Source organism: Bubalus bubalis, chromosome 11 (assembly GCF_019923935.1).
Source record: "Bubalus bubalis isolate 160015118507 breed Murrah chromosome 11, NDDB_SH_1, whole genome shotgun sequence".
In the NCBI taxonomy this organism is placed as follows: domain Eukaryota; kingdom Metazoa; phylum Chordata; class Mammalia; order Artiodactyla; family Bovidae; genus Bubalus; species Bubalus bubalis.
The window spans coordinates 90,070,806-90,092,477 of record NC_059167.1 but is presented as its reverse complement, the minus strand read 5'-3'; the positions used below and the strand labels follow the sequence as shown (position 1 = coordinate 90,092,477).

At 39.0% G+C, this 21,672-nt stretch overlaps 1 protein-coding gene and 1 non-coding gene across 2 annotated transcripts; one reads left to right on the top strand and one right to left on the bottom strand.

Annotated features, from left to right (window-relative positions):
* Nucleotides 1–209: 209 nt before the first annotated feature.
* Nucleotides 210–281, bottom strand: TRNAQ-CUG. The gene has a single exon. It is a non-coding gene; the product is annotated as a tRNA-Gln (tRNA).
* Nucleotides 282–626: 345 nt separating this feature from the next.
* On the top strand, nucleotides 627–20,016 carry RAB11A (RAB11A, member RAS oncogene family). The gene is made up of 5 exons (XM_006050210.3): nucleotides 627–792; nucleotides 7,156–7,351; nucleotides 7,820–8,013; nucleotides 8,946–9,026; nucleotides 19,628–20,016. Exons 1-5 carry the CDS (start codon nucleotides 753–755, stop codon nucleotides 19,765–19,767), a joined length of 651 nt encoding a protein of 216 aa, XP_006050272.1. The 5' UTR covers nucleotides 627–752; the 3' UTR covers nucleotides 19,768–20,016.
* Nucleotides 20,017–21,672: the final 1,656 nt, after the last annotated feature.

The following is a 21,672-nucleotide window of genomic DNA, read 5'->3' as shown; positions in this document are numbered from 1 at the left end:
TAAGAGACACCTAGGTAACAGAGTACGGAACTGAAGGAAATGCATGTGGTCTTCCTAGGCAACTGAGTTTTGTGGCATTCCCTCCCTACTTAGTTCAAAGACACATATACCCCGCAGGTGTACAAGAGTCACTTTGTGAATAAGTACATGACTTATAAAATCGTGGCCAGGGAAAAAACAAAACCCAAACCAAAAAGTGGAAGGTGTACAGGTTCCACCGAGATTTGAACTCGGATCGCTGGATTCAGAGTCCAGAGTGCTAACCATTACACCATGGAACCGCCACGCTCGCAATTCTGCCTTCGGCTCTCTAATCCTTAGAGAACCCCGCCCCCATCCACAAACCGACCACCAGAGGCAGTGCTGAAGCGCTCTCCAGTGCCCTGCTTTCCCGAATAACGGCGAGTGGAGTGAGGGAGAGACTATTATGTATGGAGAGCAGCCTCTATAAGTGAGGTAAGCCGGGAGTACCGCGCTCTTTAAGCCACTCGAAACCCCTCCGAGTCCGGGAAGCTTGGACAACAGACGCCAAACTCGCGTACTCCACCTTTATTGGGCTGAGGGGCGGGGCGCCGCCCCCGGAAGTACTTCCCCCTATGGGTGGGGGCCTGCCGGAAGTGGCGTAGCGGCAGGGAGGGGTTCTTTACCGGGTCCGGCAGCTGAAGCTCGGCGTTCGGGTTACCCCTGCAGCGACGCCCCCTGGTCCCACCGGTACCACTGCTGCTCCCGCCCCTTCGTTTCTCGGCCGCGCAATGGGCACCCGCGACGACGAGTACGACTACCTCTTCAAAGGTGAGGCCGTGGGCTCTGGAACTCTCCCTCGAGTCCCGGTTTGGGGGCCCGGGACACTCCCGGGGGATCCGCCCGCGGGTTGCCCCTGCCCTGAGATCGGCCTTCCTCAGCTCTTCCTTTCTGTGCGGCTTATCCTGAGGTCCCCCAGCTCAGCCCCTTTCCTTCCACTCACGGATGGGGGTCCTCACCACACAGCGGTCTCATAGCGACCTCCCCAGAGGCCTTAGGAAGCCTCACGGTCCCTACCCTGCGCCCCTCTCGCGGCCGGCTGCCGTCTCTCAAATCGCCTTCTTTCCTCCCCGGGTTCCGGGGCCCCCTTAATGGGGCGCCCCCCCACCATCCATCTTTTCGGGTTCATCGCCCCCTCCCCTTCGGTATACACCCTTCCTGAGCCCCTCCGACAGGCCCTTCCCCTCGTTCTTCACCTTTCTTTCGGCACACTCTCCCATACAGATCTTTTTCTTATCTGCCTCCCTTTTCCCTCGGGCGAACCCTTCCCCTGCCCTCGGACAGCCGCCTCTCCTCGCCCTTTTCTATCCCCGGGGCCAGGCCCTGGTTAAAAATCCGAGCGGGTCGGCAGCCCCACCCCCACCCACCCCACACTTCTCGTGGTCCGAAACCTCGCATGGCCCCCGGCATTGGTAGCTCTTTTTCTGCCTTCCCTCCGCGAGTAGTTTACGAGCTCTCCCACGTCGCTCGTGCGACCCCGGTGGTGGGGGGTAGGGCAGGAGGGATTGTCCCAGCACCCACGCGCGCACTTGTCGCAGTGACCCGGCAGACCGATGTGACTTCCCACCCAGCCTTCTTTTCTCCTGCCTTCCCTACCCAGAGGCAACCAGCCTGGGATAACTCTTGACTGTGTCCGAGACTAGGGGTTGCGGATGGGTGGTGGCTGTTATCCTTGCCAGACCTGAAGGCCCAGTTCCTGAGCAGGAAAGGTTGTACGCTGCACAAATAGCTTGCTTTATCGCTACGGACTGGTTGCTTCCTGCTGCAACACTGGGAGGATCCAACCTTTTGGTGTTTTTAGAACAGGAAGGGAAGCGTCCTGGTTGGCCACATACCTTTTCCCAAAGGTGGGGGAGCATGGGGAAGTTGTGTGCTCTTTGGTCAAATTAAATGTTTTTCATAAGATAGGGAACCATGTAGTGCCCTTGGACAAAACATAGTGGAGGATGGGGAGTGAAAAAAAGAATTGCTTATTGGTTAGTCCGGAAAGAATCCAAATAGTTTTTTTTGTTTGTTTTTTGTTTTTGTAATCGACAAAGATAATGGGTACAGCTTTCCTTGAGAGGAAAGTACAGTAAATGCTTTTTTTGTTGGATGAATGCTCTCTCTCTGATGCTGTTTCTCTGGTCCTGAGTTAGGAGAGCAGCCATCAGTAGTATGCTGAACAAAGATCATTACCAGCGAGGAAGAAGCCATTACTATTAAACCTTTACAGTGAAGGGTGGAGTTTGAAAAGAATGTTAAGCTTAGTGACTCTTTCTGACTTTGCCACTGGGTGCTAAGTATGGTTGACTAAACAAAGCAGGAAACATTGCTTCACCAGTACTCTGCAAACCTTGGCCTACTAGTTGATGGGCCTACCGCCACTTACTCTTCTGGGCCAGAAATTTTTCTGTAGAGTGAGTACCTTCAGTATCCACTCCCCCCGCCTGACAGTGGGAAGTTGTTCACAGAGAAGAGGGTACTTAATCATTTTACAAATACAAAAAAGAAACATGGATTAGTTTACATACTGTTGGCTGAAGGCTTCTGAGGTCTGGTGAAATTACTTCAGTGAGACCCTGGAGACTGGGGTGTAGTCATTAAAGGGAGATTTGTTTTTTTTTTACATAAGGGCTGCTTTTGAAGTAATTTAGGACAAGATAGACTATCAGAGTATTTCTCTTGTTTGGTTTACAACTTGAATGTTGGTTATAGAACCTAGTTATTTCTTCCCCCAAAATACTTAGTACCCTGGATTGGCTTAATGGATTTTAACTTAGCTTTGGGGTTTAGGCCACTTTGCTAACAATGATTGAGAAAGCACAGGGCTTTGGAATCGCACAGGCCTGGTTTCAAATTACTGCCTCAGGTCTTACATTTGCTTTGTGACCTTGGGAAAGCAGACTCTTTTGAGCCTCAGTTCCCTCATCTGTAAAAAGAAAATAGTATCTCTCAGGACTGTTGTGAGAATTAAGTGCGACTGTAAAGTTTTAGCTTCTCTGAGAACTCAGATAATGTTCAAGAAGTTACTATGGTTCTTACAGTTTTGTTTTTTTTTTCTTAAAACCGTAAATCTATAACTGGAAGAGCATTTAAGTATTAGTTAAGAAACTTAAAACTAGAGCCTTCTAAAGTATTTTATATTTCCACAGGTTTTGGTTTCATTTGTTGTACACTTTGCTGTTTAATAGAATGTTTTTAAAAATTCTGCCGAGAAAGATTTCCACTTTTTAAAAAAGCTCTTAATAGGATATGAGTCACTTTTTAACGTCTGTGATTGTATAGCCAATTTCTTATTTATACAATTTTAATTTAAAGAGAAGCAACAATAATTTCATTTTAAAATGGTTTTATTCTATGTAGATATTCCCTGAGATGAGCTGCAGCTGTCTACTTGGAAGAAGACTTATCCTAGCAAACTTAATAGTTGAGGGAATTGTAAATGAGTTTGTAGCTCTAATCAGTTGAAAATGAAGGGATATCCTGATTGGTGTAGGATGGAGTGCTTCAAGTGGAAGTGTAATGTGGGGAGAGTAGGAAAATTATTTTAAATTATGTATTTGTTCTTGAACATTAATCTTTAGCTCAACAGTGAGACTGCTGGTGGTGGTGAATTTTAATTTTAAAACTTGACTGTTTTAAAAATGTTAATTCTACATTTACACACAGTGTGATTAAGGCCCTGTGGGACAGACACATAAGTGAAGTATAAATCAATCATAGTTCCTATTGACAAATATTGTGGTTAACATTAACTCAAAGTCACATATTCTGAAAATATCTGTGTACGTAGTCTACACCATTTTCTTTTCAGTCTAATTGAAGGTCAGTAGTAATTAACCATCAGCTGATTGTTAGTGGGGCTGATCATAGGAACTTTGCTGTCTTGCATCTTGATAGTTTTTCTTTCACAACTTATGGTTGAGCAATTTGGGTTCTGCTGAATCTAGAAAAACTTGTCTAGACTTCAGCCTTATTTAATTTTAAAAAAGACTCTTGGTGAGTTTGGACTATGAATATAGTTGAAAGTAGAAAGATCTCCAAGTTTATTTATAAACCAGTGTGAAAATTATCAATTACTTCAGGTTAAAACTGTTAGGTCTGAGATATCATGATTGATTTGTTGAATGAAATTTTTGTCTAGTACATTAGTTTGTAACAGACTGTATAAAACTAAATGTGGTTGAAGAGTTGGAAATTCTTATTAAATAATGGTCAGTTAATGCGTATATTCTTTTTATAGCTTTTAGCAGCCTAGTATTTGATATATAATGAACCAAATTTAGTATTAGATGAGGTTAACCAAGTGATAATGAATATTATCAGATTTGTTTAAGAAATGTGATGTTTCATATACAGATTCTATTATTTTATACTTACACACACATATATATTTTATGTAGATGGCTACAGTTATAAAATGTTTAAAGTGGAAGAACTTTAAACTAAGATACTAGTGATAAAAAGTAAGGAAAGTCACTGCAAATTCCTTTCTTGAACTGTAGGATGTGATCATATAGTGGGTCATATTTTAAAAAAGCAATTAAATATTATCATCTTAATGAAACTGTTTTTGGTCAGAAACTAAGTTTGAGTCTGTGAACTTTTGATTTGTTTTTAAAATCACAGTGAATTCTTTTCAGCTGTTTAGGTAACTTAATCCATTCCAGTTTGTTTATTATTTAGTGAGCCTAAATATAACCTTTCTTGGTGCAGTTTCTCATTTGGTAACTACATAGAAGAGGTTTTCCATATTGTGTCATTTCTCAGCAGCATCTTGGCAGTGCTCTTCTTAAAGAAGCAATATCTTCTGTTGTCATTTAAGATATAATCCTTTAACAAGTTGCTAGTCATAATTCTTGTCAACCTTGCCTGTGTCTAGTTGAGATAACTTTTCTACTGTATGAAGTATTCATGTATCTTGAATTATTTTCAGATAAGGGTGCTAGTTATAATTTTTATGTTAAAATTAATTGGTTATATCAAGGGAAAAAATGTTCTTACTAAATGTCTTTATGACAGTGCAAAGATTTGAGAATGGGGAGACAGAATATAATCGATAAAGTGGAGGTTAAAAGGCAAGAAACCAAAACTTGAAAGTACTAGAGTTTTTATGGGATGGAGTTATTGAGTTCTTTGAGTTATTTGTTTTCCAAAGGCATTGTCATTCTGTTTGTTTTTATTTATTTTTTTTGGCTGCACCATGTGGCATTTGGGATCTTAGTTCCCCCACTAGGGGTCACACCCGTGCCCCCTTCTGTGGAAGGGCGTGGAGTCTTAACCATTGGACCACCAGGGAAGTCCCGGCAGTGTCATTCTAGATGTCTTGCTCTTTGGCTTCGAACTAAGTGATTGGTTTCTAAACTGATTCATCTGACTGGTAAATCTGAGTGCCTTGGAAGTAGAAATGTTCAACTTTTGGGTTTTTCCGTTTCCTATTCCTACTTCAAGTGAAGCTTTTATACCTCAGTGCTAGTGTGGGGCCAGGAAAGATTCAAAAGAGGTGTCATCAGCAGAACATCCACCCTTTTGAACTGAGAGGCAACCTTAGTTCCCTACTAATTGAGTATACTCTGCTAATAGGGTAGACTTTTATTACTGAAACTGGAATTTTACCTTACATTTAGAATGGAGGACCTTGAAAGCTAACTTAGGAACCAGCTGTAGTATACTATAAAATTGGAAATGCATTGTTTTTATATGTTACTTTCATGACCTTACCGTCTTCTTCCCTGGTAGAAGCATTTACTGTATTGTCTGTGTTTGCCGTAGTACTCTTGACACCCTCTAATTGACTAACTGGAAATAACTGTGCCTTTTGCTGCATGGAGTCACTGCTGCCTGGGTGATTTTTTTGCTGAATCAGCTGATAGAGGAAGCCAGAAAGATATGCATTTGACAGTGTACTCTCTCCAAGACTGTCCAGAGGCCGGCTTACATCCGTTCTCGCGCATAATGGACGGTCTGCCCTCTGGCCTGAGTGCAGGGAGCTCTCACAGCGTTTCCTTCCCTTGCCATGTCCCCCTTCCGCTGAAATACCAGTCTCTTTAGTAAGGCATGGTCTTGTACCTTGCTGTTACTCTTGAGTGTTTGAATATCTATTCCTGGTATCTAATAAATCAGTTAGCTAGTAAGGAATTAAGAAGATGCGTTAGCAGGCAATAGTAGGAATAAGAATAATATTTTCTGAAACACTGATAAAAAAACTTCTACCAAGGAAAAAATGTTATCAAGCTCAGATTCTGAAAACCTGTGAGCTTGTTTTGTTCTTTAAGTTCAGATAGAAACGCTTTAAAACAAGTTAACTGCTTATTTCCCCATTGTTTTTGAAGTGTGATATATCACCTTAGGTGAGAAAGAATCCACTGTAGTTAGCTTGAAAATAAACTACTTCCTATAATAATCAGAGGATATAAATTCATCTAATCAGTCAAACCTGTTTCTTCTTTTTTAAGTCATCAGTGAAAGTTATGACTTCCTTTGCCTTTGACTCAGAGTAAGTCAAAATTATTATTCAGCTTTCTAGGGCTCCTTGATTTTGGAGGGGTCTCTAGTTTCTTGCTAGTCTGATAAATGTAATTTTGAGAGGGTCATTGTAGCTTCTGTGATCTGGGTGGCAAAGTTTATAAACTTGCTGCCTACTGTGTTTAATGTGATTCATTTTGCCTAGATATGAGTCCTGAGGTCACACCCAGGCTTTGATGAAACTAAGTAGAACATACTTAGGGCACTAACATCCTTTGTTGCTTTCATGTCTAATACATTTTCATATCACAGATTGTTCATTTGATTTAGGATTTATCTCTCAAGTATAACCTTGTGAGGTAATAAGGTTGATATAGTGTTGATTGTTAAATTAATGCATTAGCCCGTCATCAGTGCCTAGTAGACCTATGATTAATATTTGCATTTGTAAGACAGGATACTTTATCTGTGCTAAGTAGATGATGGGTGGAAGTCACTATGCAGGTAGAAACACATTAAAAAGAATAAATTGATTTTATCGATTGGTAACATGGGCATTCAACTCTTCCTCCCTGCCCTCATTCTTTTTTTAAAAATCTGATGCCCTATCTTTTTTGCTTTAAAACATGATGGTCTTCTGAATATGTGTGCCTCATCCATCTGACATTAAGTACTTTGTCTTTTTAGTTGTTCTTATTGGAGATTCTGGTGTTGGAAAGAGTAATCTCCTGTCTCGATTTACTCGAAATGAGTTTAATCTCGAAAGCAAGAGCACCATTGGAGTAGAGTTTGCAACAAGAAGCATCCAGGTTGATGGGAAAACAATAAAGGCACAGATATGGGACACAGCAGGGCAAGAACGATACCGCGCTATAACATCAGCGTAAGTCTCAGCATTTTTTAAAAAAATTTTATTTATTTATTTTTGGCTGGGCTGGGTCTACATTGCTACATGCGTGGCACTCTGGTTGCAGCACATGGCTCATGAGCTTAGTTTGCTCCACAGCACGTGGAATCTCCCCAGACCAGGGATCAAACCCGTGTCCCTTGTATTGGTAGGTGGATTCTTAACCATTAGACCACCAGGGAAGTCTCTCAGCATTTTTAAGTTCTGTGAAATAGCTGCCAAAGTGGATTAGCTGACTTTTGGTATTGGAAAAAAGTACTGTTTCTTTTCCTTTGAAGAATTCCTGTATTAGTATTCTAAAATTCATGTGTTTAAAAAAAAAAAAGTGTGAGAGTGTGTGTGTGTGTATATATACATACATAGTTCATATACTTAGTCTTTTTTGGTGTTCTCTCCCATCTTATGGTTGTTTTCTAATAGTTAAATACATTTTTCTGTTTTCAGATACTATCGTGGAGCTGTAGGTGCCTTATTGGTTTATGACATTGCTAAACATCTCACATATGAAAATGTAGAGCGATGGCTGAAAGAACTAAGAGATCACGCTGATAGTAACATTGTTATCATGCTTGTGGGCAATAAGAGTGATTTGCGCCATCTCAGGGCAGTTCCTACAGATGAAGCAAGAGCTTTTGCAGGTTAGTGGTACGAATTCTATGATATTACAGTGCTTCTGTATTTCTTAAGTTTTCATGACCCTCCCAATGAGGGTAATGGGTTGCAACAGTTCTGGAAAGGTAAACGTGAATGCTTAACAGATCTTGTTTTGAAAGTGCATGATGACTGTATGACTCTCTTGCTTAACTTTGAGTTATTAGACTTGTAGTATTGAGTTTTTGCTGCCAAAAATTGAATATAAATACTGTCTTTTCTCTCCCTGGAAGTGGTAGATAAAATCTGTTTGTTCTGTGCTTCCTGCTTTTTTCCATCATGTCTTTGTTTTACCAAGACTTGTTCTATGTGGGTCTGAAAAGTAGTGGCCCAGGGAGTGTAAAGGACCAACAGGGATGTAGCTGCTTTGGAGTTATAACTTTTTTGGCTTAATAGAGAATCTGCCTATCTTGACTCTGTATTGGTGGTAGGGGCAGCCTACCAGAGGGCAACATTGTACATTCTTGACTAGTGCATGATGTGAGCTTTCACTGTTGATTATGCTGTGGATAAAATTTTCTGTTTTCTAGTCAAGAAGCTTTGTTTCAGACAATAGTAACAGAATTCTAAGTGAATTGCATATACCCAGCCTTGCTCATACCATAGCTGTATGTTAGGGGGAAGCTCAGTAAGGGGTGAAATAGGCTGGGTATTTGGTAAGTTTACTGTACTATGCCCAGTGTTATTCATTGCTAATGGCAGTATTTAGATGTAGCAAGTATTTGTTTTAATTAAGAAGCCAATGAAAATTCTCATTTTTAATCTACTAAAGTGGAAGTAGCATGGTGTTCTTATTGCTTAAGAAGTGGGGGAGAATCTGGGGTTTAAAAAGTTGTTATTTTCCCTTTGAAGGTCTGAGTGTACTACGTCCCTTGTATTTTTAAATTTGACAAGACTGAAGTTTTGTATCTCCCTACAGAAAAAAATGGTTTGTCATTCATTGAGACATCTGCTCTAGACTCTACAAATGTGGAAGCTGCTTTTCAGACAATCTTGACAGGTAAGACTTGCATTTTTAGATTAGACCAGTGGGAATTAGAAGTAGTAGAAAGGTAATTTAAACAAATTAATCAGAAAACTAAACTATAAAATCACACTAAGAATGACTATTATTTGAGAGCTGTTGTAGTTACATTGCAACCCTCGCTTGCTGAACTTCAGTCATCCTAACTCATCTGGTTTATAGTGGGAAAAATACTTTGAAAATAACGCATTCACTTCTGTTATTACTTTAGTCTGTGCATACCATGCTTCCTGGTCATAAACACAAAACAGTGCTTAGTGGTACTTTTTTATAAGGTAAATATTGAAATCCCATTTATGGAAAGATGAATGCCCTTTTGAAATTCAGTAAAGAAAAGGTGTTCTTGGTTCTGATGTGTTATAGAAGCACCTAGGAAAATATATATTCTTAAAAACTTAGGAAACAAAAGGTAAAATTCTCCCATGATTTATTATTGTTTAAGAAGCAAAGTGTCACCTGTGGAGAAAAGCAGCCAGTGATTACATATTGAAAAGTTTTAAAAGTAGTGGAAAAGAAATAAAATTCATGGTCTTTTGGAATGTGGATGTGTAGACCATGTCAACCTCAGGGGTGAGAGAATATTTTATTTATAGTGACTCAAATTTGGAGATTTTCAGGTGGCTCAGTGGTAAAGAATCCACCTTCCAATGCAGGAGACACAAGAGATGGGATCGTGAGATCCCTGGGTTGGGAAGATCCCCTCGAGGAGGAAATGGCAACCCACTCTAGTATTCTTGCCTAGGAAATCTTATGGACAGAGGAGCATGGCGGGCTACAATCCATGGGGTTGCAAAGTCAGACGTGACTGAGCAACTGAGCATATTTACCCTCACTTTAATAGAATGAACAATTTATCTGAAAGTTTCGTCTTAATCCTCTAATAAATGTGTGTGTTAGTCACTTAGTCATGTCCAACTCTTTGCAACCCCATGGACTGTTGCCCGCCAGGCATCTATGTCCATGGGGTTCTCCAGGCAAGAATACTGGAGTGAATTGCCATTCCCTTCTCCGGAGGATCTTCCCGACCCAGAAATCAAACCCTGGTCTCCTGCATCGTAGGCAAATTGGTTACCATTTGAGCTATAGGCTGCTGCTGCTAAGTCGCTTCAGTCATGTCCGACTCTGTGCGACCCCATGGACGGCAGCCCACCAGGCTCCCCCGTCCCTGGGATTCTCCAGGCAAGAACACTGGATGGGTTGCCATTTCCTTCTCCAATGCATGAAAGTGAAAAGTGAAAGTGAAGTCGCTCAGTCCTGTCCGACTCTTAGCGACCCCGTGGACTGCAGCCTACCAGGCTTCTCCGTCCGTGGGATTTTCCAGGCAAGAGTACTGGAGTGGGGTGCCATTGCCTTCTCCTTGAGCTACAGGGAAGTCTAATAAATACAAAGTACTTTAAAAATGTATATTACTTTTAAGAATTCATAATTTAGAGTGTAGTCTTAATATATAGTGCTCTTACACGATGTTCTAAAAAGTATATATGGAGAAATGGTTAAGTAAATGAGATTCTAATGATAATGTAACAAGATTTTATTCTTGGTATGCAGCAGTTGTATTAGAGGCCAACAGATTTTAACTTGTAAAGTGTTAGTTACTCAGTCATGTCTGACTCTTAATGACCCCGTGGGCTGTAGCCTGCCAGGCTCCTCTGTCCATGGAATTCTCCGGACAAGAATATTGGAGTGGGTTGCCATTCCCTTCTCCAGGGGATCTTCCTGACCCAGGGATTGAACCCAGGTCTTCCACATTGCAAGTAGATTCTTCACCATCTGAGTCACCAGGGAAGCCCTTTAGCTTTTAAATGTTGTCTTATTTTACTGTAAAAATGTAGCGAATAAAACTTAGGGTTTAGGAGCATGGGCTTGGAAGCCTGACTTGTGTTCTAGTCCTGGCTCCTTCACTTACTAATGAGCTCTGTTAGGCAAGTTACTTAACCTTTCTAGGCCTTAATTTCTTCATATGTAAAGTTGAAATATGTTTTGGGAGTTCTGTTATTTTATTTTTAAGAGAGGGCTTGTATTTATAAATACCTTGTGGTATAATTTGACTTGACTGTTAATGTTGTGAGTGAAAAGGTTTTGTTTCTGTAACCTAATCCTTAGAAAAGAACTGACTGTTATTGGAAATCTAGACTCCAAAAATGAGTGAGTTCCGTACATGTAAAATACTTAACTGCGCCTGATACATTGTAAACATTGGATATTAGCTAAGTAGCAATTAAAGTATGAAAAAAACTCATTAAAAATAAACTATATTGATGTTTTACATATCTATTTTATTGTAATTCTTTTCTCTTATCAGAAAAATAGTAAATGTTGCTGCTAGGGTTGGATAAACAGTCTTTGGAACACAGTCACTTTAAAAAAAAAAATCTTTGGGTCAACTTTCACTGCAGATTGTTTCAAGCAGGCAAGATTTGATTGAATATGCCATATGTCTTCAAATCTTGTTTTTTTCATTTTAAGCACTTGTGTGGTTTCTCTTGAGTCAATGTGATAATACTAAATTGAGACCCAGGATTTGTAGGTTTTACCTTTTACCACTTTGTTCTCATTCGCTCTGTAATTAAAGTCGGTGAACCTCCCTAGTCCTAAGATTCAGTGTTTTAAGATGTGAGTCATCTTCATCTTCTTAAGCCCTCTGAGAAAGCTCGTTTGAAAAAACTTTAGTCTGTCCTTTTTGGGTCATTTTTTACGTCCCATCAAATCTCTGTTATAATTCTAGCCCATTCCGATCTCAATTTCTAGCCCATTTATTTAGTGAAAATGAGGCCAAGTGTTTTGTTTCATCTGTGGTTAACAATTTTATGTGTCATTTTGTAGCATCGAACTTGTGATCCATTCAAACATGAACTAATCAATAAGCAGTGATATATATTGTACTTAAAGTTGAACTGTTTTGTCCTGAATGATGAACATCTGGCTGTTTCTCTTAAAATTCACTCTCGATTAAGCTTTTGTTACTGCTTAATTAATATTGCTTGAAAGCAAACAAAAGATTCACTTATTACCACTTTTCCTCTCTCTAGTCACTACTTCCTCAACTTCCTGCATAAATCTCAGTGTTGATCTGTAGGATCAGAGATCACTGCATATGACCAGGGAAATCTGCGTTTTGCAGGTGTTAGGATCTAAACTTTTCTGTATACTAATGGGAGTATTAATGCACAGAAAAAACAGGAAATAGAACTGTACTCTCATTTAGGTTTAATTCTGACTTAACAGGTTAACAGTATTAAGGGAGTATTTGTATTGTATTTTGATGTCACTGGAAGAAAAAACTAGCTTTTTACTTTTTAAGATGCAAAATTAAATATTAGAAAATGTATCTCCATTGTTACTTCAAAGATAATTTGCGTTGCTTATTTTAGAATAGACCCCTGGCATTCTTGATATCTGTGAATTTGACAGTAACTTCCTGACATAATTTTGCTGATGGTATTTTTAGGAGGTAGTTGGTTAGTGGGTGAGTGAGTCTGATACATTGCATAGCCTCTAGATTTCAGTGCAGCTGTTTTCTTTCATTTTCAAGTTCATTAAGCGATGTTATTAATCCATACTTCCATACTGTGTTACTTTTTTTCTTTTTGATTTGAATTTTGACAATTTCAGACTTAAGGTTGCAATAGTGGTACCAAGTATTGGCAAATACCCTTAACCCATTTCCCTCAGATACTGAGGGATTTTACCACACTCTATTCTTTTTCTTCCTCTCTCTAAATATGTAAACAATACTGTTTTGTTTTGCTTTACCATTTGAGAGTGACAGGCATGCTGCTCGTTATCCCTAGGAGCTTTTTTTCATTGTGTATTTTCCTAAAAACAAGGATATTTAGTATGTCATAGCCATAGTATAGTGGTCAAAAGAGAGGTAATAGTGCCTCATCATGGTTAAGCTACAGAGCTTATTCAGATTTTGCCAGCTGTTCCAGTTGTGTTTTTATTAGCAAAAGACAATCTGATCAGATCATACATTGCATTCACTTATCATAACTCTTTAGTCTCCTCTAATCTGGAATAGTTCCTCAGTCTGTCTTTTGGTTTATTGACATTTCTTGAAGCGTATGGGTCAGTTATTTTGTCATGTCCCTCAGTTTGGGTTTGTCTGATGTTTCCGTTTGATTCAGTTCTGGTTATTTGCTTTCAATAGGAATACCACAGAGTGTTCTCAGCGCATCACATCAGGAGGCTCACAATATTGGTTTGTCTGATTAGAAACTGGTGATGTTGGTTATAGTGTCTGCCAGGTTTCTCCATGTGATCAATAAGTCCAAGCCATCTTTGTAGTATGGAGACTAAATTCTAAATTCTGTGGTAAAGATTTTTTTTTTTTTGGTCCTGTGGCGTGGCTAACAGGATCTTAGTTCCCCAAGCTGAGATTGAACCTGTGCCCCTGCAGTGGAAGTGCAGAGTCCTAACCACTGGACTGCCAGGGAATTCCCAGTTGAAAGAATTTTCGTTCATTTAGCATATTGTCTCTTAAAAGTGGGACTAGAGTTTTCAGACACTAATCTTATTGGAGTAGTAAGGATCTTTTAATCAGGCATAGTAGTCTTGGTTCTTTGCATGTGGCAACCTTTTAAATAACTCAAATTGGAGCATTTTTGACCTTCAGGAAACTTATATCATGAGCAGTGGGTTTGAAGAAGTTTTAATAAATTCTAATGTGAGCTGTAGTATTAATAGGATAATTCAGGCCTCTTATTTTCACAAGTTTTGGAAGGACTGAAGAATTTTAGCTCTTTTTATTCACCAGGTTGAAACTATTACATTTAACTTAGAATTTACTTTGCATCTTGATAAATACTTCATTAGAGTAGAAATAGGCATATGTCTTTTATTTAACTTTATTTGGTTATATTTAAAGCTATTTTATATTAATATTTTACTTTATATTTAGATCTCGTACAGGAGATCCTAATGTATGAACGATAAAGCAGAGTTCCTTCTTTTTAACCTTACCTGTCCTTTGGATTTCTTGAAAAGGGTCTGCACAGGAGTTGGTATATCACATACACTTTGTTCTAAAGGAGAACATGCCCTTTATAGAGGAAAATATTTGCATCTGGTTTAGCTGGTTTAGTCCTGTACCCCTTCCTCCACTTAAATAACCTTCCTTAATCGGATCCCAGCTGGAAGGTGAGTGAGTGAAGTTGCTCAGTTGTGTCCGACTCTTTGCGACCCCGTGGACTGTAGCCGAACCAGGTTCCTCCGTCCATGGGATTTTCCAGGCAAGAATACTGGAGTGGGTTGCCATTTCCTTCTCCAGGAGATCTTCCCGACCCAGGGATTGAACTCAGGTCTCCCGCGTTGTAGGCAGACACTTTATCATCTGAAGGTATCTGCTTCCTGTTTTCTTATCAAAGTTTTTTTCTAAGTGACACATCCAGCCACAAGAGATGTTAAGTAAATTACTTGTGTAGCTTCTTAGTGCCCATTCTACCCGAAAGAAAATTTTCTCCTCATTTTCTGATCAAGTTTCTTTTTCTTCACTGCCTTGGTTGGCATCTGTTTGGTGATTGGAGCAATGTAGGAGTAATCCATTTCTGCCAAACAGTATGTAGTACTTGCAGGCAGTTTTATAATGCTGCTCAAATTTGTTTTTCTTATAATGAGATCTCTTTAATTATTTACCTTTCTGTGTTCTCTGAGAACTCTGCTTTTTCCTCTTGTCCATTATTTGCTTTTCATGTAAGAACCTGTAAAATATTTTTTGTTTTGGTTCCCCTAACAACATTCAAAACCACTTGTAAAGAAGTTAAATTTATAGAGGGTCTCATTTAATCATTTGTACTTGAAGAGCCATCCAATTTGGGATTAGAGAGAAAACATAATAAAGACTGAAGAGTCTAGTTTCATAGTAAGTTGATGGTTATCTTTTGTCCTTAGTCACTTGCCTGATTGAATGATTTTTCCTTTTTACCCTTGATATACTCTAGTCCCATCCCCTTTTAATGGAAAGAATGTAAATGAAGGCTCTGCCTTCATATCCTTTAAAAAAAAAAACAAAACTCTAGTCAGTAGTGTTTATTGTAATCTCATTTTTTTCTCTTGGTTCTTTGAACCACTGTCAACCTTTTAAAGCACAGATTTTAGCCACCTGCTCCCCCAGAAAAGCATAAGAAAAGGTACACTAGCTGTCAGTGTCTTTGTTAGTTATACAGTTGATTATAGTTTGCTCTTGTTCAGCTTTCAGAACATTAGTTTTTTTAATTTGGAAAAAAAAAATATTAATTTAGTTAATGTATTTTCTTTCCTTTAACTTTTTGTTACGGAAAGTTCTCAGCATGCCAAAAGTAGGGTACTGTCATGAGCTCCCATGTAGCCGTTGATAACCATCAGTCCAGAGCCTGCCTGTCTTCTACCTACTGCCACCCCCATTGTTTTGAAACAAATTCGAGGTATTATGTTATTTCATTTGTAAACATTTCATGATGTATATCTGAAAGATAGAATTTAAACCCGTAACAATAAAACCACTTAAAAATTGGCAATAATTCCTTATTGTCCTCTATTACTCAAACAATATTAAAATTTCCTGTCTCAAATTTTAATAGTTCAAACTAAAATCCAAATGATGTTTGTACATTGCATTTGGTTGCTGTATTCTTGGACATTTTGAAAATATGATTCTGCTTTTTTTTTATCCCATAACTTTATATTAAAATAATCATAATATCATATATCCAAGAACTTTATGTTCATGTAGTATTATCTAATGTGCAGGTTGTATTCAGATTTGTGTTTTATAGATTTGGTTTTTACAATTTAAGCCTGGGATCTGGTCAAGGAAAACACATTGGATTAATGGAATTGTTACATATTTGGGTACTGAATAGGGTAGTCACTGACTATAGGTTGTTGTTAAGCACTTGAAGTATGGCTATTGGACTGAGGAATTGGATTTTAAATATTATTTACTTAAATAGGCAGTTAATGCATATTTAATATAAATAGATAGGCCATAGTCCACATCTAAAGCATTTATTTTCAATTTTTAATGTATTTTGTGAGTAACGTTTGTTGAAGTCTTGACCAAGGGACTTCCCTTGTCCTGTGGCTCAGGCTCTGTGCTCCCAGTGCAGTGGGGCCAGCTTTGATGCCTGGTTCTGGGAACTAGATCACACATGCTGCAACTGAAGAATATGCTTCAACCAAGACCTGGCACAGCCAAAAAGAATCTTGGCCAGTTGTCTTATAGAATGTCCCTCAGTCTGGATTTATCTCATTATTTCCTCATGATAACTTCATTTTAAACATTTTTTGGTAGGAATACATAGGTGTCATTCATAGGAATATGTTCTACTTCACAATACCGCATAATAGGAGGCATATCGTGTCAATTTGTCCCATTTTTAGAACTCCCTTACTTATAGAGGGTGTTTTTCCTGGGGAAGCACTGTGAAGACAAAAGAAGATATGTTCTTTGTAAGGAGCTTAGATAGTCAGCAGGAGCTGCTGTTAGGCAGTGTGCTGTAAGACCAGTTATTAAAAACACAGCTATTATTAAATAAGGGTACTTGCTGTAGGACGTGATTTTGAGCAAACTCCAGGAGATAGTGAAGGACAGGGAAGCCTGGCATGCTGCAGCCTATGGGGTCGCAAAGAGCTGGGTATGACTTAGCAATTGAACAATAATAACTTGCTGTAGAGGAATTTAATAATAATTTATCATGTACTTAGTTATCGATCCCCTGCTATTAGGTTGGTGCAAACATAATTGCAGTTCTGGACTGTGAATTTTAAGTCATTATAACTAGGCTCAAACACATCTTTATTAATCAAAATAGGAACCATTACAATCAGCACATTTTTGTCAATGAGAAATAAGTGTTTTTTTATTCCTGTAGCATAAAAATCTGTGCTTTGGGATTCAGCAGACTCTTGGAAGACATTTTCTGCATCCTGCTGGTTGTGGAAGCACTTTCCTGGAAAAAAATTTTCAGGATGCTCGAAGTAGTAATCAGTTGTCGAGAGGTCAGGCGAATATGGCAGATGAGGCTAAAGTTCCGTGGCCCAATTTGTTCAACTTTTGCAGCGTTTGGTTGTGCGATATGAGGTTGTGCTTTGTCATGGAGAAGAATGGGCCCATTCTGTTGACTGATGCTGGCTTCAGGCATTGCAGTTTTCCGTGCATCTCATCTAATTGCTGAGCATGCTTCTCACATATTATGGTTTTGCTGGGATTCAGGAAGCTGTACTGGATCAGACTGGCAGTAGACCACTGAAACAGCAACCATGACCATTTTTTGGTGTAAGCTTGGCTTTGGGAAGTGCTTTGGAGCTTCTCGGTCCAGTCATGGAGCTGGTTGCCATTGGTTGACATCTAAAATCCACTTTTCATCACATGTCACAATTTCTGACGGAGAATGGTTTGTTGTTGTTGCTTAGGATAGGAGAAGATGCTATAAAATGATTTTTAAAATTTTTCAGTCCACTCATGAGGCACCCACTTACTTAGCTTATTCACCTTTCCAATTTGCTTCAAATGTTGAATGACAGTAGAGTGGTCAATGTTGAGTTCTTCAGCAAGTTCTCGTGTAGTTGTAAGAGGATCAACTTTGGTGATCCTCTCAGTTGGTCATTGTCAACTTCCAAAGGTCAGCCACTGTGGTTCTCATCTTCAAGGCTCTCGTCTCCTTTGCAAAACTCCTTGAACCACCACTACACTGTACGTTCGTTAGCAGTTCCTAGGCCAAACACGTTGTTGATGTTGCGAGCTGTCTTCACTGCTTTACGACCCATTTTGAACTTGAATAAGAAAATCACTCAAATTTGCTTTTTGTCTAACATTTGCCAAGTCTAAAATAAATATAAATGGCAAGTAATAAGCCATTAGCCAAAAAAAAAGAAATGCAAGAAGTGCCCATTAAAATTATGTATAAGATAACCTTTGAGCAAGGAGATCAAACCAGTCCATCCTAAAGGAAATCAGTCCTGAATAGTTATTGGAAGGACTGATGCTGAAGATGAAGCTCCAGTACTTTGGCCACTAATATGAAGAACTGACTCATTGGAAAAGACCCTGATGCTGGGAAAGATTGAAGGTAGGAAGAGAATGGGACGACAGAGGATGAGATAGTTGGATGGCATCACCAACTCGATGGACATGGGTTTGAGCAAGCTCGGGGAGTTGGTGATGGACAGGGAAGCCTGGCGTGCTGCAGTCCATGGGGTCACAAAGAGTTGGACATGACTGAGCGACTGAACTGATAACCACATTTATTTAAGAGTGTGTTTCAGTATCAAATGACAAAGTTCAACAATGCAAAACTACAGTTACGTTTGCACCAAACTAATATGCTGGGGATAAAGCATGAATAAGGTAGTACAGTTTTGGTTCTTATAGTTTGTTGATTGAAAAAAAGGCACAATCTGAAAGTTGAGAATTATATTTTTTATTCGGTGGACTTGCCCTAAGTCCAGGAGGCAGCCTCTCAGATAGCTCTGAGGAACTGTTCAGAAGAGTTAGGAGAGGAACCAGGATATATAGGAGGTTTTGGAACAAAAATCAGGTAGTCTGGATTCAAAACTGAAGAAAACCAGACATCTCAAGTTAATGAGTTTAGGGCTTTCCTATGTATGGGAAGTCTGAAATCATTGTTTTGATATGCACCTGAACTAGCTAGTTAAGGTGCATATCAAAAGAAGACTTCCCTGGTGGCTCAGACGGTAAAGCGTCTGTCTACAATGCGCGAGACCCGGGTTCAATCCCTGGGTCGGGAAGATCTGCTGGAGAAGGAAACGGCAGTCCACTCCAGTATTATATTGCCTGGAAAGTCCCATGGACAGAGGAGCCTGGTAGGCTATACAGTCCATGGGGTCGCAAAGAGTCTGAGCGACTTCACTTACTTAACTAGCTAGTGCCAGTATATTACTTTGCTCCATCCTCAATTCCCTCAGGGTGCTTCCTTGGGGAGAGCGGGTGGGTGTGGTGGCTGATGGCCCAGCATCTTCTGCTTACTGATACGGCAGGGGACATTTAGTGGAAGAGGTGGATGCTAAACAGTTTTGCTAAGTGTCATAGAAAATCTTAAGTTGCCTGTTTTGAATGATTATCTCATTGCAATTTAACTTTAGTCCAGGAGGCATTGATACACATTATCTTTCCATTCTTCTTTTCCAAGAGTTCTTGGGATTTTGACTTGTCTGTGAAGTTGTATTCTTCACTACGTACAGAAATACCTACTGGGTCTGATAATGCAGATTTAAATATTTTTCTGTGGTACAGTGTCAATATATGTAGGTTTTTTTGATAAGGTTAGAAATTTAGATCTAAGCCCATAAACTGTATAATCTCTTTAGACCAAGATTTATCTAACTGGTTGGTAAACCTTTCCCTCTGGAATGGAAAGCCTTTGTTTCTGTTCTTACCTTAAGGGAAATTGTGAAATAATGGGTTGACTGATCAGTGGCTGGTTGAAAAAAGAGCTTTGAGTATATGAGCTCTGTTCAGTTTATTTGCATTTTTTTCTCTTGTGAATATAACTTCTACCTCTGTGTATCTTTAATTTTTAATCACTGATTTATAGGTCTGTTCACAGTGAGTGTTGCTGTTTCTTTTTTTTTCCCCTCAGAGATATACCGCATTGTTTCTCAGAAGCAAATGTCAGACAGACGTGAAAATGACATGTCTCCAAGCAACAATGTGGTTCCTATTCATGTTCCACCAACCACTGAAAACAAGCCAAAGGTGCAGTGCTGTCAGAACATATAAGGCGTTTCTCTTCTCCCCTAGAAGGCTGTGTATAGTCCAATTCCCAGGTCTGAGATTTAAATATATTTGTAATTCTTGTGGTCATTTTTGTGTTTTATTACTTCCTCATACTTATGAATTTTTCCATGTCTCAAGTCTTTTGATTTTAGCTTTATAAAATCATCCATTTGTCCCGAATGACTGCAGCTTTTTTTCATGCTATGGCTTCACTAGCCTTAGTTTAATAAACTGAATGTTTGGATTCCTCAATTATTGTTTACTTTTCATCATGGAAGCTGTCACTGTAGGACATAATAGAACTTGACCCCTTGAAGCTCAGACCTGTTGGTCTTGATTAAATCAAATTAAGAAGACTGTAGAAATAAGCTATCATTTTGCCACAGAGCAGCTTATAATTAACACACTCTTCTCTCAGTGCAGAGTATATTTCCATAAATCTAAGAATTGCCCTATAAACAGCAGAATTTTGAGAGCTTATAAATTTTCCATTATTCTGGAAGTCAATTTCTAAAATGCCTTAATAGGATTATGTAGTTTAGTAAATTTTGTTTTTTAATTTTTGTAAACATCAAAGTTGATTAGAGAGGGGGGAACACTTTTTTCTGGACAAGAATTATCTTAATAAACACAAAAGACTGTGATGATTTCAGTAGTAGCACGGTTATGGGGCCATAAGTCACACAATGCTGCCTGGCAGGCTGGGAACCGGAGAGACTGGTGGAATTCCATCTGAGGTGCCTTTGTTACAGTGATCAGGCAGCCCAAGTCATTTAACTTCTCTAATTTCCCAGCAGTATATTATGTGGCATTTTATTGCTCAGGCAATAACTGGTTTAATGCGCTTAGTCTCTGATGGCAAAGTGTTAATTTTGTCTTAAAACCTTCCAGTAAATGCAACCTAGTTTTATCACCATAGCCACCAGCAGGCATGGATAATTATTTTAACAATGCTGATTTTTGAGTTTTGTAGTATATTATGGAATATAGTCCAGTTAAATATCTGGTTTCAGTATGTTAAAGAATACAAGAGAGGTTAATTTCTGCTCAAGTGGTACCACTTAAAAGGCATGTATTCTTTTAGTATATAAGATGAAATAGTACTTTGAGTTTAAATAGAATGCATTAGGCATTGTACAAACCTGAAAGTTTTCTTCCACTACATTATTGAAATCAATGGAGCAACTCATTTTTCATTCTGAAATGTGCACACTAATATTTAGTTTTATTTTTTTGTGGATAATATTAAGCACTTAACTCTGAAGTGTTCTGAAAGTTGTGTCAACTAAAGTGATACGATTCAGGATGGTGGAATATCCCCAAAATATACATGTGTGTGGGCTTGCCTAGATTACTATGTTTCATAGTTAATCTGTCTTTTGCGGTGCTCATGACGTGTGGGGCGCACGGAAGGCATTGCTGTGGTCAGTCTATTTAGTTTTCCTCTGTAGCCCTTTTATTATTTTGGTGTATTGGTTATGAAGATACTACTATCTCCTTGTAAATCGCTACTTTGTATTTTATGCATGCTCTGTAACTTGATTTTTTTTTTTTTAAGTTACTGATTTGGAATATATTCACATTCTAATAAACAGTTATAGGGGGACTATTCTTTATGTTGTCAGATTATATTTTTCCTTTGAGTGCTTTGGATGTAGCCATGAAATATTTGCTTCTGATGATAAGAGCATAGGTCCTTGGATAAGAGAGTAAACTACTGAATTGGAGGCATCATTATGTGAATTCAGCTTTGATTTTAGACATAGAGTTCAATTATTCTTGGAAAAAGTATTACCAAAAGCATCAGGAAAGTAATCTCTGTACTTTGGTATGTAACAGTGTCACCAGTCCCAAGAAGAGGCTCCATCGCTATTTTACTCAAAATTGATAGTTAAGTTTTTACAAAAT